The sequence below is a fragment of the Mus caroli genome, chromosome 6 (genome assembly GCF_900094665.2).
Source record: "Mus caroli chromosome 6, CAROLI_EIJ_v1.1, whole genome shotgun sequence".
NCBI classification, from domain to species: Eukaryota; Metazoa; Chordata; class Mammalia; order Rodentia; family Muridae; genus Mus; species Mus caroli.
The window spans coordinates 143,726,578-143,744,547 of record NC_034575.1 but is presented as its reverse complement, the minus strand read 5'-3'; the positions used below and the strand labels follow the sequence as shown (position 1 = coordinate 143,744,547).

General features: G+C 44.9%; 1 protein-coding gene across 1 annotated transcript in view; it reads right to left on the bottom strand.

Annotated features, from left to right (window-relative positions):
• Positions 1 to 277: 277 nt before the first annotated feature.
• Positions 278 to 17,970, bottom strand: part of Sspn (sarcospan) — a 28,924-nt gene continuing 11,231 nt past the window's right edge. The window contains exons 2-3 of the mRNA XM_021165662.2: positions 7,365 to 7,451; positions 278 to 1,831 (exon numbers count right to left, since the gene is read on the bottom strand). Coding sequence (XP_021021321.1) covers positions 1,466 to 1,831; positions 7,365 to 7,451 — 453 coding nt within the window. The 3' untranslated portion in view covers positions 278 to 1,465. The remainder of the gene's footprint in view (positions 1,832 to 7,364; positions 7,452 to 17,970) is intronic.

Below are 17,970 nucleotides of genomic sequence, written 5' to 3'. Positions count from 1 at the left end.
TTTGAGACATTCTGTCTCTAGGTCTAACTGTAAAAGCCATCATTACTAGGATTTCACAGAAGTCCATGTGTATGACAGGACTTAACCGTAGTACCCAATCCCATCAAAGGTACTTGGTGGTCAAGGGAGATACTTTTCAACATATCACAAATGTGTTATTAATATAAGCATTTCCTGGGGGGTGGGCAGGGGACTGGAGGGGGGGAGTGTATTGGGGACTTTTTGGATAGCATTGGAAATGTAATTGAGGAAAATATGTAATAAAAATATTAAAAATCAAAAAAAAATATAAGCATTTCCTATGATAAATGCTCTTGGTTATTCTTTTCCTCTGAGAGTGTTTTAATGTTTTACAAGATCATTTTTTGCAGTGGTTGATTTCCAGGAAAGTGGATCTTCAGCCATCTTCCCTTGTGGCTGTAATTTTTCCTAACACCAACGGTGCTGCCTAAGAACAGCCAGAGCTCATTAAACAGAATCCTGAGCATAATTATAATGAACAATTAGCTGGAAATTAGTCTTAATGATTTGTTTTAGATGACAGACTAGAGGCATAATATAATTATTTTTAAACTTTCCTCGTCGTTAAGAATGCAACAGCACCACCTTTCAATTATGGTGAATCAGACCTCACGGAGGCTGCAGCCCACTCGTGGATCGGAGCTAAGGCAACCGGAAGTCTGCACCCCACCCCAGGTGTTCAGAATCACTCAGCCTTCCTGTTCAACTAGTTTTTTTTTAAAAAGCCATTTCATACCTTGAAGACATCTCCACTGTGAAAACATAAAAGCACTCAACTGAGATCCAGCTTTCCTTAGACCTTTCCCAAGACTCCACGGGGATAATGGCAGGTGGTAGAGGAGCCAGAAGACTCTAGAGTTTACGGAGTGGCCTGTGATGCCAGTTCACACCATCGCACTGGACTAACCGGAAGGCGGAGGAGGGTGAGGATGTAAGGGCGGCAGCGATAAGCACCAGAGCTAGCACCGGCTCTAGGTCATCTGTTCCTTGTCTGTTGTTCTTTTCCTTTCGGTGTTCACCAAGTCAATTTGAATCTTGTTTCTCATTAGAACTTTAGAAATAGGTTAGATTTTCTAAATTACGTGTGTGTGCATGCGTGTGCACCCAATGTCCCCGGAGCTGGAGGTACAGGTAACTGTGAGCCACTGAACTTGGGCTCCGGAACTGAACTTAAAGTCGAGTCCTCCGCAAGAGCAGTAAGTCCTCTTTTCTTGTAAGCCGTCTCTCCACCCCTGTCCTCACAAGAAGTTTGTAAAAAGTACAGTAGAGATCCAAAAAACAAGTTGTTTTGTTTTCTGAAAAAAAAAAAATCTAAAAATACACATTTAGAGAATGAAAAAGTATTCGTTGTCAAAAGTTTGCCTTTACAAAATTGTGGTTTTTTTCACCTTGCCTAGTCAGTGGGTGTGCTGTTTCTGAGCTTGCCTCCCTCTGAGCCAACCTGTTAGGCCTTTGGTTGCTGGCCATCAGAAGCCATCAGGGAGCGTAGCCCAACACCCACATAAAAGACCTGGTACCTGTGTTTCCACATCACAAAGCAAGCCAGCAAGCACACGAGGCCACAGACCAGGTTTAGGACCATCTGGATGATTAAGAACAATTTGAAAGTGCCAGTGACGCTGGTACAGTCAGTCACATCCCTGTAAACAAAGGCCCTGCTGAGCGGCTCCGAGGAAGGCAGCTTACACTGGCAAGAATCCAGGGAGGTCTCGCAGGTAAACTGTGCAAGAAGGGAGTAGTGGTGGGCGGCAAAGGCCACAGCCAGCATGCAGACCATCAGGCCGAGGGCACTCAACAGGAAGTAGAATACCTGCAAGAGAGAAGAAACGCTTCCTGTTAGAGAGAGGACTGGCCAACCCTGTTTGACTGAGTTCTCCCAGGCAAGGGCCATTCTCTTCTCAAAACCTAACAACCAAAACCAAGGATATTGTGTCCCGCTGTTTAGTTAAATCACTGACTTTTGCAACAGGGTACCCCAGGCTGACCCCGAACTATCTCTATAGCTGAGGATGATCTTGAATTCCCAATCCTCCTGCCTCGAGTGCTCAAGTGCTGGGATTATAGGTGTGTGCCACCATGCCAGTTTGAGTCATTTATTGAGAAACAGTTCTTAACCCTTTGTCATACAGAGCTGGCCTTTCCCATGGATTGCAATGACCTGTTAGTTTACCTGTGGACTGTTTATGTCTGGATTTAGCAAGTAACATAAACGAATCCCAAACAAGCCCCCTCTCCCAGAGGGCACCCCACATTTATCTTTTAAATTGAGAAATGCCAGCCAAGGGGTGTAAACAAGATATGAAAGCAAAAAACTCTTTTCTGTAATGAAAACACTTGTTGGTCAAAATTATTACAAATCAATCAACTAAGGATGAGGGTTGATGAAAAACAGGACATGCTCGATGTGGCAGCCACTGCACTATAGCCATGATAGTCAAGACCCCTAAGCAAGAGGCCTCTGGGAGGAAAACAAAATACGGCTGTAGAAGGTAGACAACTCAGCCCGCTTGTTAGCTCTGGAACTGGTCATGCCTGGTTACAGTTCTAACTGCTGCCAAGGGATTGCGGACTCTCCATAAACATCTCTGTTTTCATTTACTTATGTCTGGAACACTGAGAGCAAAAGTTTAGGTTCTCAGTGACACAGCCACAATAAGATCCACTGTATATATAGCACAAGAGATGCTCTTGTAACTGGGCTCACAAGACCTCTTACTGGTCCACCTGCACGAGGTCCAGATAAAGACCAGTCCCACAGACTTTGGAACTATTGTCTAAAGTTTATAGGGCAAGATTTATGCTGCCATTGAGACAGAAGCTACCCCTTACCGGCAGCAGTTCTGCTGTGTGGCCAAGGCCAGTCCTGAACTTATGATCGTCCTGTCTCCTCCCACCAAGTGCTGGGATTTCAGGTAGATGCCACCATGCCCGACCGAAACATCTTATGTCTTAGAAACACAACAGGAATAATTTGTATTTGACATATTTAGTGTTCCTAGGAGGGGAAGATTTAGATAAATGCAAAATGGCAGCGTTATAAAATTGAGAAAGGATTTATGTAATTTGCGATATTAAAAGGACTGCTTTGCGCCCATCCCCAGAGCACTCAGTGACTATATTTTATGTAGAGGTGGGGTGTTTAGACTTTAAAATATGGTCTTATTGTGTAAGGCTAATGGGCTAGAATATTGAAAAATATTACGGATTATTCTGAAACATTTGAGATTGGTGATTGAATTTAAATTCCTGGTATGAAAAGCTGGTTTGTGCTGGCCACAGGCAACTGCTAGCAGGAGAGATCCAGTAAAAGTGGTCGTTACCCTCCAGGTTGTCATCCTCGTAGTACATGAGCCCTAAGTTGAGCTTTTACCACACCATTTTTAGCTTTGGGTTTTGGCGACTAGCAGATAGACCATGTGACTGCTCTCCTATCTACTGCACACCCTGCTACATGCACATAAGCACAGTCACACCCAGATACACATGTGTGCCCTTAAACTGCAGCTATTCATAATGCTTACCATTGGCCAAGTTCACTTACTGACAAAAAGAAGTTTGTCTATCTTAAAGAAAATAGTGCTGGCAAGGTGGCTCAGTGGGTAAAGATTCCCGCCACCAAGTCTGATGACCTGAGTTCAATACCCACATGGTAGAAGGAAAGAACCAACTCCCTGCAGGATGCCCCCTCAGCTCTACACACACATACCATAGCATACAGACACACAAAAAATAAATGAATAATAAAGTATAATTTAAAAACAATTAAATGATAACATTTTGACTCAAACCTTGATTTGCCAAAGGCCATGTAACAAGTACATAACCATGAGAACATGAGCCAGTGATCCAGGCCACCTAAATTAAAGCTCAACTCCCCATTGCTCCCGGGAGAGGGGGAGCACTCCCCAGTGCTCCCAGGGAGGGGGAGCACTCCCAAGTGCTCCTGTGGGGGGAGCACTCCCCAGTGCTCCTGTGGGGGGAGCACTCCCCAGTGCTCCTGGGGGAGGGGGGAGCACATCCAGTGCTCCCTGGGGAGGGGGGCACTCCCCAGTGCTCCCGGGGGAGAGGGAAGCACATCCAGTGCACATATTAAGCAGTGTTTCTTTACTTGTAAATTTGGGATGTTACCTATAACTCTGACTTTACATTGTCATTACAAGGATAGAGACCTGCCATCTCTGAAGGGCACAGGAGCCCTTGCTGGCTGTTTGTGAGGAATACTGCCATGTCTAGGATTCTTCTTCCCGCAGGATGGTGCCTATTTGTTCTCTGTCGTGTGGGAGGAACAACACAGACTTGGCTTGCAGAAGGTTGTAAACATTAAGACAAACACAGAGGTTGCTTAATTGTGTTCTCGCTCCTTAACTGTACAGAACCCGGCAGCTCAAGGACAGAAGAAAAGAACACACATCCCTTAGCAAAGTGACATCTCACACTCAGTGACTCTCAGCGTCAGGCAAGCTTGCCTGTCAGGTCACAGACACTCAGGCCTGCTGGTGGCACCTGGTGGCACCTTCCTTTCTAGATCTTAAGTCTGACAGCAACAGGCTCCTGTAGTAAAGCCCATAATTTAAAACCAAGAGTGTTGTTTTGCCCACATGACAAGAATAAACAATCAACGAAGGCAGGCATGTAGAGTCACCTTGGGACCTTGACAGCAGCCTGTGTGGGTGTCCCTGCAGAACATCCCTGGAGGCCAGCTCTGTGCTTATGTAACCCCCAGGCTTTCTCCTGCCCTGCTGTAATTGGAACCCGCTGTGGCTTTCCCAGTTGGTGGCTCTGGGAGGAGGGGGGTTCTGTTTCGATGTAATGATCTCCCCCTTAGCCAGAATGGTAAGGCCTGCTGCTGCTGGGGAAATGGCTGCCACAGAGCAGCCCAAGGAAATGCCAGCAAGGTGTCTGCAGGCACATGACCTTCAAGGGCTCAACAAATGCACAAGAACCCTCAGAAAAGGGGGAAACACCTAGAAGGACAGACAGGAGGGTCCGCACCCAGTGACCCACCAGGCCCAGAGGCAGAGTCCTGGGAGAAACAGGAAAGTTCTGGTGGTCTCTGGAGTCTGAGAGCGGGGGGGGGGGGGGGGGCAGACAGACAGACAGACAGAGATAAAGACAGAGAGAACAGAACAGTCCATCACCATAACACGCTGGCTTGCCCTGTCTATCCAGGTACCCAATAAATTCTCCATAAAAAGCTTAGGCCAAGGTGAGCAGGGGTAGAGGGCTAAAATGCAGCCATGCAGAGCTGAGTCCCACCTAAAGGCCCCTTTCATCCACCATGAAACACAGTGGAAAGCTCAGGGGACATCCACTCTGCCCTGTTGGAGCCCAGATACCACAGAGAACGTCTGGGATTGCTGGCAGCTGCCTGGCTGAAGGTCACCCTCAGGAGCAGATAAAGAGTTCCCTCTCTGTCAGTGTCTGTCATGGGTGAAGGAAGGATAGAACTAATGAGGTCTTCTCTGTGGGGTTCTGAAGCCTGCCTGGCACCGACAGTTGCCTTGCTTCTTTCTTTTCTTTCCCCATCTCCTTTTTATTTTATTTTATTTTATTTATTTATTTTAAGGTACAGATGTTGAGAGGCCTGCTGGGGTCTCACTGAAAGTGAAGCAAGGGGAGAGGCCTGAGTGCTCTCCATGACTGGAGAGAAATCCAGGTGGGAATGGTTCCCTTTTCTGCATCAATCTCCTGAGACTTGGCATGCTATTTCCTACAAGGTTTTTAGCTTTCTTTTTATTTTTTATTTCTCTTTTCTCATCACCATGCCTTGTTATTTGCTCAACCTCACCAAAAAGAAGTCTGAGCTGATGTCTGTTCCCTTATTGTTTCTTCTAAAAAAAAAAAAAAAAAAAAAAAAACCTAAGACTTCATATCTAAAAGGTGAATTTCAGGGCTGGAGAGGTGGTTCAGGCATTGAGAGCACTTGCTGTTCTTCCAGAGGACCCAAGTTCAGTTCCCCATACCCACATGGTGGCTCACAATTATCTGTTAAAAAGTGTGAGCACGTTGCTTTTTATACCACTATCTTTGAGGATATAACCTCTTCCTCCTCCTCCTTCCTCTTCCTCCTTCTTCTTCCTCTTCCTCCTTCCTCTTCCTTCTTCCTCCTTCCTCCTCCTCCTTCCTCTTCCTCCTTCCTCTTCCTCCTTCCTCTTCCTCTTCCTTCCCCTCTTCCTCCTCCTCTTCCTCCTCCTCCTCCTGACAGGATCCCATGATGTGGTTTTGCTGGCCTTCAACTCAGTATGCTGTTGAGGCTGGCCTTGAACTTTGAATTTCTGATCCTCCTGCTTCCTACTTCCTGAGTGGTGAGCTCACAGCCATGTACAACCATGCCTTATTTATTTGGTGCTGGGGTCAACTCTAGGGTTTTATCCATGCTAGGCAACCACTCTGCCAGCTGAGCTATATCTCCATAATTTAAGAACATCCCATTTTTTTTATCTTTGTGATTTTAAAATGGCATTACTGATTTATTCTTGGGCTTCATGTCTCTGGTTTTAGGAAGCAAAGACTATGCCAAGAAGAAAGTCAACTACGGATGGAGAAGAGGAACATACAGAACACTCGTGCCATGCTGGACTCTGGTGCCAAGGGAACCTCCCAGCCAGGACCGCTCAGTCCATCTTATGCGTCCCACTCCGAGCAGTATCTAAGTCTCTCTCTACCCCTGAATGGCTGTATAAGTGTCTCCCTACCTCTGAGCGGGTGTCTTAATCTCTCTCCACCTCTGAGGGAGTGTCTAAGACTCTTCCTACCTCTGAGGGGATGACTAAGCCTCTCCCCACCTCTGAAGGGTGACACTCCAAGGCTCTCCTTTTGTGTAGTGTGATGCTATGTTCCTGAAAATATTGCAACCAAATGCACTGCTCCCGACAGACAGAAGTTCATAGCAATGGAAGGCATACAACAGCCAAGCCACGCATAGCCTAGCCATTTCCCTCATAAGCAGTGCCCGCTGGACACACCCAGTGAACCCTTTCTGCCTTGGCTCTCCCACCTACAAGGGGACAGACACTCAGACTGTTTTATTTGTTGAGATATTCCAAATACCCCAAGATTTAGAAATGGGCACCCAGAGAGACACAGTTCTCTGGCCAAGTCTTTTGTTGAACTGCTCAATATTTGTTATGGGGGCATTAAAGGTCCTACTTCATGTGCTGTAGGCCAACACAACACATGGAAGTTAATTACAAGGCCTAGCATTACCTCTATGACTGGACCAATGCCCTCCTAGAACATGTTTTTTCTGTCTGAAAATGGAGTTTCTGGAGTCATTAAATAAGTAGCACCTCTCTTGTTTGCAATCAGATTCTTTTCTATGAAAGCAGGAGAAACAACTTTACCTTCATAGAAAACTGGACACATGTCCTCTCGTCAACTTGGTATGAGACACAAAGCATGAACAGTCCAAGGTAGGCCACCACGCAGACCTGCAGAGGGAACACAGGACACAAACATGACTGGGCACCAGGACGCCAGCCGCACACAGCTCAGTGTCCCCCACAGTGCCACCTCTGTTGCCAAGCCCTTCATTCTGCTCATGATTTATGTTTCTCTCAACCTGTGAGACACAACTTCAAAGATGCATTGTTTGTGTGCCCGTGTGTGGGTATGTGTACATGAGTGTAGTGTCCTCAGAGGCCTGAAGATGGCGTCAGATCTCCCAGAGCTGGAATTGCAGGCAGTTGTAAACCAAACCATCCATCATGGGTCGGATGCTGGGACCTGCACTCAGATCCTGTGCGTGAGCAGTAGACCTCTAGCCCAATGGGACATGGCTTTAAAATAGTAAAGCCATTGTTCTCACCAGTATTTATTAAGTTCCTCTGTATTCCAGGGAGTATAAAAGATAGTTCGAGCATATACAATGATACATAAAATTTAATCTATTTGATTAGTGTATGTGCAATAGAGGCCAGAATAAGTTCACACACTACTCTAAGTCAGGGCATTATTGGCTACATGCCATTCAGAGGATTTTGAAAGGTTAAAGGAATTAAGTCTAATAGGAAAATATAGAAGGTTTGCTTTAAAAAGAAGGCTTGAAACAGCCTAATAACAGCAAGAGGCACCAGCAGCAGCCGCTGGAGCTCCTCCAAGGGCTTTCCATGTCTTCCTTCGTGCCATGTCACAGAGCCCTATAAGGCAGGTATCTTATGATCCCATGTTATTAGAGATGGAAGGGAAGGCAGGGAACCATACTGCAGGTCCAGGGCACACAGCAGGCAGCCTAATGAAGGCAGATGCAGCAGCAATAGCCCAGCAATGAGACAGTGCAGAGCAGGTTAGTGAAACAGATAGACCCACAGTAGAACTGTAACAAGGCATAGAGTAGAAAAGACAGGGTGGAGATACAGCACACGGCACTGATGAAGAGATGGCTTGGCTCTCCAGCAGGGAGTGGCATGGCCTCAGACACATTTCAGGAAAGTAGAGACATCTGGTGACATGGTAAGGACACTGAGATACTATTTCACCAATCTGAACAAGATTAATCTATTAGGAGTCTGGGTCTGGTAGCCGTGACTGTAATGTCAATAACTCTGGAGGCTGAGGCAGGAGGATCACTGTAAGTTCCAGATGATTGTTTGTTTGTTTGTTTGTTTGTTTGTTTGTTTGAAACGGGTTCTCTGTGTAGCCCTGGACATCTTAGAACAAGCTCTATAGACCAGGCTGGCCTCGAACTCTCAGAGATCTGCTGCCTTTTCCTCTCACGTGCTAGGATTAAAGGCATGTACCACCATGCCCAGCTCAAATGACATCTCTAACGAAGCACATCACTGGAATCACAAGCATGCTGCTCTGAAGAGATGTGAATGGGAAATAAAGCAGGACTGAGGGAGGTGACGCTGTACCACAGAACCCGGTGCCCAGTACCCACCACGGCAACAGTGGGTGAGACACACTGTGTTCCCATGCTTTTAAGGCAGGGAGCAGGTTCTTCTTAAACCTATTCACCCTTTACCATCACTGCCCCTCCCACTCCAGTGACACCTCCCCCCCCTTTCTCTTCCCAACCAGCCCCACTTTTATTTTCAAGTCTTTAAATACATTTTCAAACAAGCCAATGGACACCCATTTGACAAGGTTGCGGGGCTTCACTACATATCCCCACTCAGAAGGATCGAAGCAAAGGAACAAAGACCTTGTTTTGTTCAGCAGCAGCGAGCCAGACAGAATGTTCTAAACTTACTTCTGTCATATCCTGAAGCATATGCCTGGGCTCTCTCCTCAGCTTCTGTCAGCAGGATCATGACTTTCCCCCACGTAATTGTCTTTGTCCCTGGAGGCTGCCGGGCTGAAATCTCAGTTGCGAGAATTCTCTCCTTCTTGTTATAAGACACGTACACTCAGAAGATCGAGACTGACTGACTGTTCCTCCACCCCAACAGAAAGCCCCTTCCATTAGCTGACACTCTGTGTCCACTTCACTAGACCTGACCTCCAGCAAGAAACAATGTAGCATAGCAATGCCCAGCCACATTCAACAACACGCTGCTTGTCCTTCCACTGAACTTACACAGTCTGTGCTGTACTGTTCTGTGCCTCTGGGAACTGAGAGATGAAAACCACAGCCTCACTCTGAGACTGACCCAGCCTTCCAGAGAGGCTGCAGTACAGGGGAGGTGTGAACAGCATGTCCGCTGTGGGATGCACAGATGGTAGAACTGACCTGACAGAGGCTGGGAGAAGATCCACAGAGGAAGATGGTTTTGATATGCTTGTCACGTACCTATATGAAGCCACTAAAATTGTAGGAAATACTGGCCCAACTACAGAGCCTTGGGAAAATAGAAAAAAAACTCCAAGTTACCCACTTTGGACAAAAAGTACTTCAAATATACTTCTAGCTAGCTCAGCATATATTAATGTTAGTCTACATAGGGTGAAGTTCTTATAACCTTGCATGATTAACAGGGTTTTTTCTCTTTATTGATAGCATGTACAAGGATATTCTAGAAAAATCATATTTATTAAATACCTCACACTGGAAGCTTTATGGCCATAGGGAAAGAAAAAAGAGTTCTCATGCCAGACTGAAGGAAGGGCCTGCTTCCTGAGCTGGCAGGATGTGGGCATGCCCAGAGAAGACAGGGTGCTCCGGCTTTCAGGCAATGAAGGGAAGGGCATGCTAATGCATGAATCTCCTGGAATGGGGCCATAGCTCACTTCACATCCGTGAGAGGAAGTCCACAGAACATGGAGTGGACATTAGTGAGGTATTTAAGAAGTTACTTGATGGACCAGACAAAGGTCCAGGTGGGCCAGGTGCTATCACACTGCACAAAGCCCACAAAGACACAAAGCCTGAACATCAGTGCCAAGAAGCAACTGGGCCTATGTCACTGAACATTTGAGGAGATCACATCACCAACTTTATTGATAAGAAAATCTTGAAGTATTCTTTTGAATGAAAGGAGCAAAGGAAACATTGTAACCTACTTTCAGACATGTGCATCTACAAGTTCTTTGCTTCTAAACCCCTCAATCTGTAGAAAGATTGTCCGTACAGGGTTGGGTCTACACTACCTCTTGTGAGCTGTAGAGCTAAGCAGGGCTAGAACAATCTCAATGTCAAGTCTGTTTCTAGAAACAGGGGTCCTGGGTCTTGCTACATAGTGGCTTTGCCTATTTGACCTAATGGACGGCAGAGATGCCTGGTAAGGAATTCTGAGCAGGAGGGAGAACCAACTCCGTGAGATGTTTGTATAAATGATTTCCCAAAATAGTCTGCAAAAATGGGAAATATTATCATTTCTTTCTCTCAGTGTGTATTTATAGTCTGGCCTTGTGACAGTCTCACTACCTCAACTTACTTGTTTCCTTCTTCCCGTTGTTGACAGAGTTGCTATACAGGGTTGTTGGGGGATACAACCTTCTCCTGCCAAATACCATTCATTATTCCCCTTGCCTCCTCAGCCCCATCGATCACTTGTGAACTGGAAACGTGACTCTATTTCTGTAAGTATTGGATGCAAAGTGCTTTCATCCAATCAATATTGTAACAAGAGGAACTTAACCTCCGTCTACGGTCATGAAGTCAATGGACCACCCATGGGACCAGAGGCACTGATTTTTCCCTGCATTTTCTTGAAGAAAATCTCTACGGATAGTCACCCGCATCTGATGATCTAAGATAAACTCTTCAGAGTCATTTTCAACAACTGATAAATGTACTGTAGTCTATCAGTGTGATGTGGTCTGACTCAAAAGAACTGTTAGCATATACTGTGCCAGAATAATAAATAATAAGAAACAGCAAAAGAGCTATTAGCATTGCTTACTGGATCAAGATTTCAGGGTCACAGGGGACATGTCAACATGGCTGTAGGGTCTTTCCTGCTCCATTCTTCTTGCCCCTTCCTCATTAGACAAGGCTGAGAAGGTTCAGAATCACCTTACAGATTGGTCCCATCTTTATGATTTAAGATTCGATAGGTCTAGAGTTAAGACCCAGAATCTGTATCCCTGAAAAATCCCAAGGTTGCTGCTGCTGCTGGTCCTGGGCCCATATCCTGAGAAGAACAGATCGAAGCAAAAACACAGCCCCTTAGTGCCTGTGTTGGATCTGTCAGGATGATGGGACATGGTATAGAGCCATTTCATGAGGAGTGAAAACAGATGTGTTATCAATGTCCACTTACAGTGTGTTCAGCCCAATGTGGAAATCTTTACATATATTTCTTCCCCTCTGAGACTTTGGAATGCAAAAGGTTAGGCGTACATTTACTGCAGGATGAATTTTTAATATTCATAATGTATACACAATAAAAGTGTTGGCGCCACGAGACAAGTTAGTGCTTCATAATGTAAGAATCCTTAAAATCAAAGGCAGAGCCCCTCTGTCTTCATTGCTACTTAAACACAACCTCACTCCAGAGCTTGCAGCCTCCACGTTCTGGAAGGTTCTGAGAGTATATCTCTGAATTACTATCATGTGTAGCATGTTATCCTGATACATGGGCTGGTTACTGCCAACACAACCAAAGTCAAAAATTCCTTTCCAAAACTGGACCACATCTTCAGGGGTATGGCATCTCAGAACTGCTCGCCACATTCAGTCATTTCCATGCAGTAAATCCTACCATGGCAGATTCCAGAGTGCTGAACTGAGGCTGCCGAGCGAGAGGTGCCTGCCCACAGCCTTCATGAGACAGCTTCATGACCTAGCTGCCATACTGCTCCCACCGCATCTCCTGCCTCTACACTCCGTCTGTTCACCCAGTGAGGTTGGTTTATTACTATATTTGGCAAATTAAGCTCTACTAGCTGCTTAGAATCTCTGCAATCAGCACAGAGACTCAGTACAGAGGAACCCAGGAGAGAGCAAAAGAGAAAGACCACCACACACTCTGCTCCACCTTTATCTATGAGAGACATAAGGACCCCATTAGATGCTAAAGACAACAGACAGTATCTATCGATCTATCTATCTATCACTTATCTATCACTCATCCATCTACTTATCTATCTACCTACCTATCTATGCATGGCAAATATATATATATATATATATATATACACATATATATACATATATATATATATATCATGGCATCATATTAATCACAAAATATAAAACTTATAATAAACTATAAAAAAGTTATTAGTGTCAATACTCTAGTATGCCATTAGTAAATAAAATACTTATTTGAATATAAGCTCCATACTATAATGACAGTTGACGTGGTAGCCTGTACATCTGCTAAGTGGATAATTGGTGGGTAGTGTATATGACATGGAAACACTGAACAGCAGGATGACCCACATCCCCTTGTGAAATAAGCAGCCAATACCGTGCTCCCTTCCAACTGGTAAAAAGATCCTTTGTCCATTTCATAGTGTCAGAGTCTCTGAGATAGCTCTATCTTTTTAAATACGTGTATTTGTTAAAGATAAAGCTGTCAGGGTGCAGCTCTGAGCCACTGATGGACTTTCCTGACATCCCCCTGAAGACACGGTCCAATTTTGTTGGAAAGGATTTTTTATTTGGTTGTGTATGTGATAACCATCCCATGTATCAGGATGGCATGCCACACATGCTAAGAATTCAGAGATGCTCCCAGAACCTTCCAGAACGTGGAGGCGGCAAGAACAATGGGATTGTGACGGACAGCTTCTGTCTGTTATCATGGCCTCACTTTTCATTACAGATTTAGGTAGATGCACAATAACAAGGCACAGAAATAGGTCCTTCACCTTAGAATACACACAAGAAAGGAAAAATAACATCCAAAACCATGAAACACTGAGCCAGAGTTCCTTCAACAAGTGAGAACTGGCTGCTTGGTTCAGTTGAAAGTCATGTATGAGACTGTGCACGTGGTTACAGCGCTGCATGGTGGGAAAAGAGCTTGAATTTTGATTCCATCTCTTTACTGGTGAAGTACAGTCCCTACCTTCACCTGAGACAGAATCTCTTGAAACCCAGGCTGGTGATGTCACTATGTAGCTAGGACTGGCTTTGAACTCCCACCTTCCTGTCTTTACCTCCTGAGTGCCAGGGCTGCAAGCATGCACCACCATGCCTGGCTTTAACTGATTCTCCCTGTTCTCAGTTCCTCCATCTGCAAAAGGAAGTAGCAGTACTTTGTCCTGATGGTTAATCTGATGACTAATAGGAATGTAAAGAAGGCACCTGGGGTAATCCTTCTATACAGCCCAGCCTGAGGCCACTATTGATTGATGATATATCATTAGCTGGTGATTACTAATGCCATCATTACCATGGCTGTCGGAGATCAAGTTTATAGTCCATTAAGAAGTCCCAAATGTACTGCCAGGATAGCCAGGCTCAAAGTCGACACAGTTGGTTACATATACTGTGTCTTTTAATTAGTATCCATGTAAGTGGTCACTGGGCATGCTCTTGATATTTATATGAGGAAAAGTCCATGCCTGGATGATTTAACAATGGGCTGAGATCAAGCAATTTTCAATGCTAGGTACCTCAGTAAGCAAATGGTGCAAACTATCCCGTTTCTTTTGTTTGTTTTGTTGTTACTTTCCAGAGTTTCCCATAATCCAGGCTGGCCTCTAACTCACTCTGCAGCTAGCTGAATGTGACCTTGAACTCCTGATCCTCCTGCCTCTGCCTCCTAAGCGGTGGGTTCTCAAATGTGCACCACACCTGGCTTCTATTTCGCATTCACAAGCATCCTGGGAGGTCACTGTCAGTGGCTCTGCTTTATAGACAAGGAGCAGAAAACTCAATGAGAAGCCTGCCTTGGCAACCAATCAGACATCAGGGCACACTACCTGTCCCTGCCCCGACAGGGGCCACAGGATCTCCCGGGAGGAATCCTGGCAGCCAGTGGCACAGAGATCTGTGGAGCCAGCCAGCTCCTGCTCCTCCCTTGAATGACTGAGCCATGTGTGAAGCACTGGGGGTCCAAGTCAGCCAGGGAGACTCCGCATCTAGAACTCAATGGAGAAAGTAATTCTTGCTAAAGCGTAAACTGTTTTAAAGACTTTTAGGTAACGCCCGCCCGAGAACCTCAGCAGGTTTGTTTCCCATCTCATATGACCTCAGTCTCTCCCAGTGACTTACTCTGAAATCTGAGCTGAAAAAGAAAAATATACAAATAAACAAAATAAACAAAAAGCAAATAAACAAAAGCACCCTGTCACATCTTAGGCACGGTCTCACTCTGTTTAACAAGTGTTCACTGTGGCGCCACTGTGTACTACGGACTCTTGGAGGCTTTTAACTTGACAGTGAGGAGTCAGGACCCAAATCTCTACCTTGATAACCCTAAGGTATCCTTAAGTGTAAAGGGGCCCCGTGAGGCAGCAGTGACTGAGAACCACAGACAACCAAGAGCTCAACATTCAGCATTTGTGCTTGCACAGACATGCGTGCACATATACACCAGTGGAATTGCTTCTTACGTGGGTCTTGCTAGCTCCCTTCTTCATCAGCATAGATCCACTGCACATGACCAAGACCTCACAGCTACATATGTGACATGCATGGACCAAGGGCACAGGATGAAACATCCTGTTCGCCCGTGGTTCTGTGGTGAGAGGTGCCACCCAGCTAAAGAGGGAGGCTTAGCACTGTATCTGGCAGTTCTATCATGTCTAGGACATCAGTGAGGCCTGCTTCCTACGCTGCTGAAGGGATAGCATAGAGAGCTTAGCATAAACCCGGTGCATACAGGGCAGCTGATAAATAGCATCAGGCAAACAAATGAATCAATCCATTCATGCCATAGCCTAGCCTTCTGCAGGACGCACTTCTTAGACACCTCTCCACAATGTTGGCACAAACAGTTAGCAAACATCTGGTGACAAAAAACTTCTTTTTCTGCTTTGTTCTGTTTCGGCTATAGGGCCTGTTTATTACCACCTGCCCAGGAGATGCCAATCATAGTGACTGCAGTGTGCTTTGTATATTTCTAATTACCTGAGATAATGTCATAGAGGTGAGTGTGAATAAATGCTGAACAACAAACAAACTGCTCAATGAAAAAAATAGTTTCTGGCCATATCAGATCCAAAGTTAGTATTACTGTTTTGTTTTGTTTTGTTTTGTTTTGTTTTGTTTTGTTTGGAAACATAATAGTTTCAGCTGAACTTAGTGCACAAGACATTGGCAGAGGACAGAAATATCAGGAAACAGAGAGAAAGGCTGAAAACCAGCCTGAGGGCTCAAGGTTGAACCAAACAGGAAGAGACAGGAAGCATCCGGCACGGGCATTAAACTCAGGGCTTTAACTATAATCCTGAAAAAAGGGTCTCAGTTTCATAAATCAGGCTCAGAATATTGACTTCTATTCTATCACACACAAAGCTATATAGTGAAAGAATCGTCCAGCCAGGAACAGTTGCTAAGGTTTGTCTCATTTACATGGGACAGGACAGGAGGGCAGGCCACTCATTGTCATCTGCCTCCAGAAGCTGCAGTTGTAGAATGCCACCCATCTTATTCCTTAATTCTTAATTTCTTTAAAAAAAAATTCCTTGGAGCAGACACTGTCCAAGGGAAGGCCTGGCAGAGAAATCTCGAATTGCTTATGAAAGTCTGAGTTTTGGCCTATGGCCTTCAGCTTTGTATTTCCCCATCTTCCAGGGGGGCAGAGGGAATGCTTTAATATTTAGTTTGTAAAGTTGACAAGGTTTCATTGGCAAGGAGCTCACTATGTAGTAGAGGGTAGCCTTGAACTTTTTACCCTCTGGCCTGCTTCTCTCTCCCAAGTGCTGGGATTGCAGGTGTACACCACCACATCAGATATTTTATTACATTTAAAAGAAGCAAATATTAGAGATATAGGTCAAAATGTCTCTGTTAGAAGGCCAGTCCTAATGATAAATAATCCTACTGCTTTAAGTGTGTCCTCTCGGGGTCTAAAGAGAAAAGACTTCCAGAAGAACAGCCATGACAGCTTGAGTGGCATCCATTTAACCTCCTCTCTCCCATTCTGTCCTTAGTTCTTGTCATTTTGCCTTAAGGGTGTCTGTGTGACAGGCACATGGCTGAATTACAATAACTGCACACACTTTTCACAAATCAGTGTGCAAAGACATTGACATTAAACCAAGATTGATAATATGGCAATTTCCTTAAAATACAAAAGCCAACCTGGCCTCACCCAGGGATTTGTCAGATATAAATCTCTTGACAAAATAAATCGTGAGAACATTTTTGAGATTTTTTTTTTCTTAAAACTGAGTGATTCTTAAGGCAGCAAAGAGAAGTCACCTACTCTGCTGTGATCCAAGCTCTGATTGGCTGGGAACCTTGAGAGAACCTTTAAACCCAGTGGTGGCCCTGCCCCTTTCAGCCCTGGACCCTCAGTCCTACTCAGAAGCATGGGCTTCGTCATGACTTGACACTTCCAATAAGCACAACTGTTTCTTTTCTTCAGTATTTTCCACCAATGAGGCTCTGGAATGCGCACTGATGTGTTTAGCCAGATCTGTTACACAAGCTTTCAAGTGGGAAGGGAGAAATGACTGCCCTGTCCCTAGCACACAGCGCTGTGCAGGTGATGACTTGCCTTCTGTACGTGGTACACAATGATTCCTACAGAGCGGATGTAGATGAGATGAAATGTGCAAACTGGCTGGATCAGGGAGTGGGTGGGAGATCCCTAAATCCTATGGAAACTCGGAGTTTTCCTTGATGCTTCTGCCAAAGCGAGATTTCTGTAAAAGCTGGGAAGATGCTAGAGAACTGTCATTAGCCCCGACACCGATGTTTCCAAGCCTTGTCTGAAAGCCATTTTAAGTGAGTCATCACTGAAGCCAATGGGCTCTCTGGCTGGGTGTCTCTTGGGAAACCCCCATCTATCCCAGGCATCTTCTCTCAGTGTAACACAGATCTGTGTGTTTGGGCGAAGACTCATACTTCATAGGAACTACTGAGAAATTTTGCAGTTACATCCTCAAAAGACCAAATAAATACAGACAACAGGATCTCAAAGCAACAAAGTAGGTGATGGCTATAAACTAGGCTAAACACCCAGTGTCCTTTTCTTTCCTTATCTGCCAGGGGTAGAGCAAGGCCTTTGTCTAAAACCCAGCCCTACTTATTTATTATCTAAGCCATGTTCAAGTAAGTCCCCTACCCAAAAAAAAAAAAAAAAAAAAGTGACTTAACTCTGTATATACTAGGTCATTTGCTTCCAAAAACAGCAGTAAGTTTAAAAAAATAAAGTACTATATTCCTTTATGGAAAACTGTGACTCAGAAAGATCTGAAATTTAACAGTTGATTCAAAAAAGTACTATTTTGTATAATATCAAAGATTAAATTACACAAAAACTCCTTAGAAAACACTTTGAAATACTGGACTAAATGCAGCCAATATCTATTCTATTAACTAGCAAGGAAATAAAAGTTGTCAAAAGTAAAGATCCTAAAGAAAGACCTGGTGCCTGGTGCAGGAGGGTGTGGCCTACTTAGTGCAGGAGGGTGTGGCCCATCCGCGTGTGTAAGAAAAGA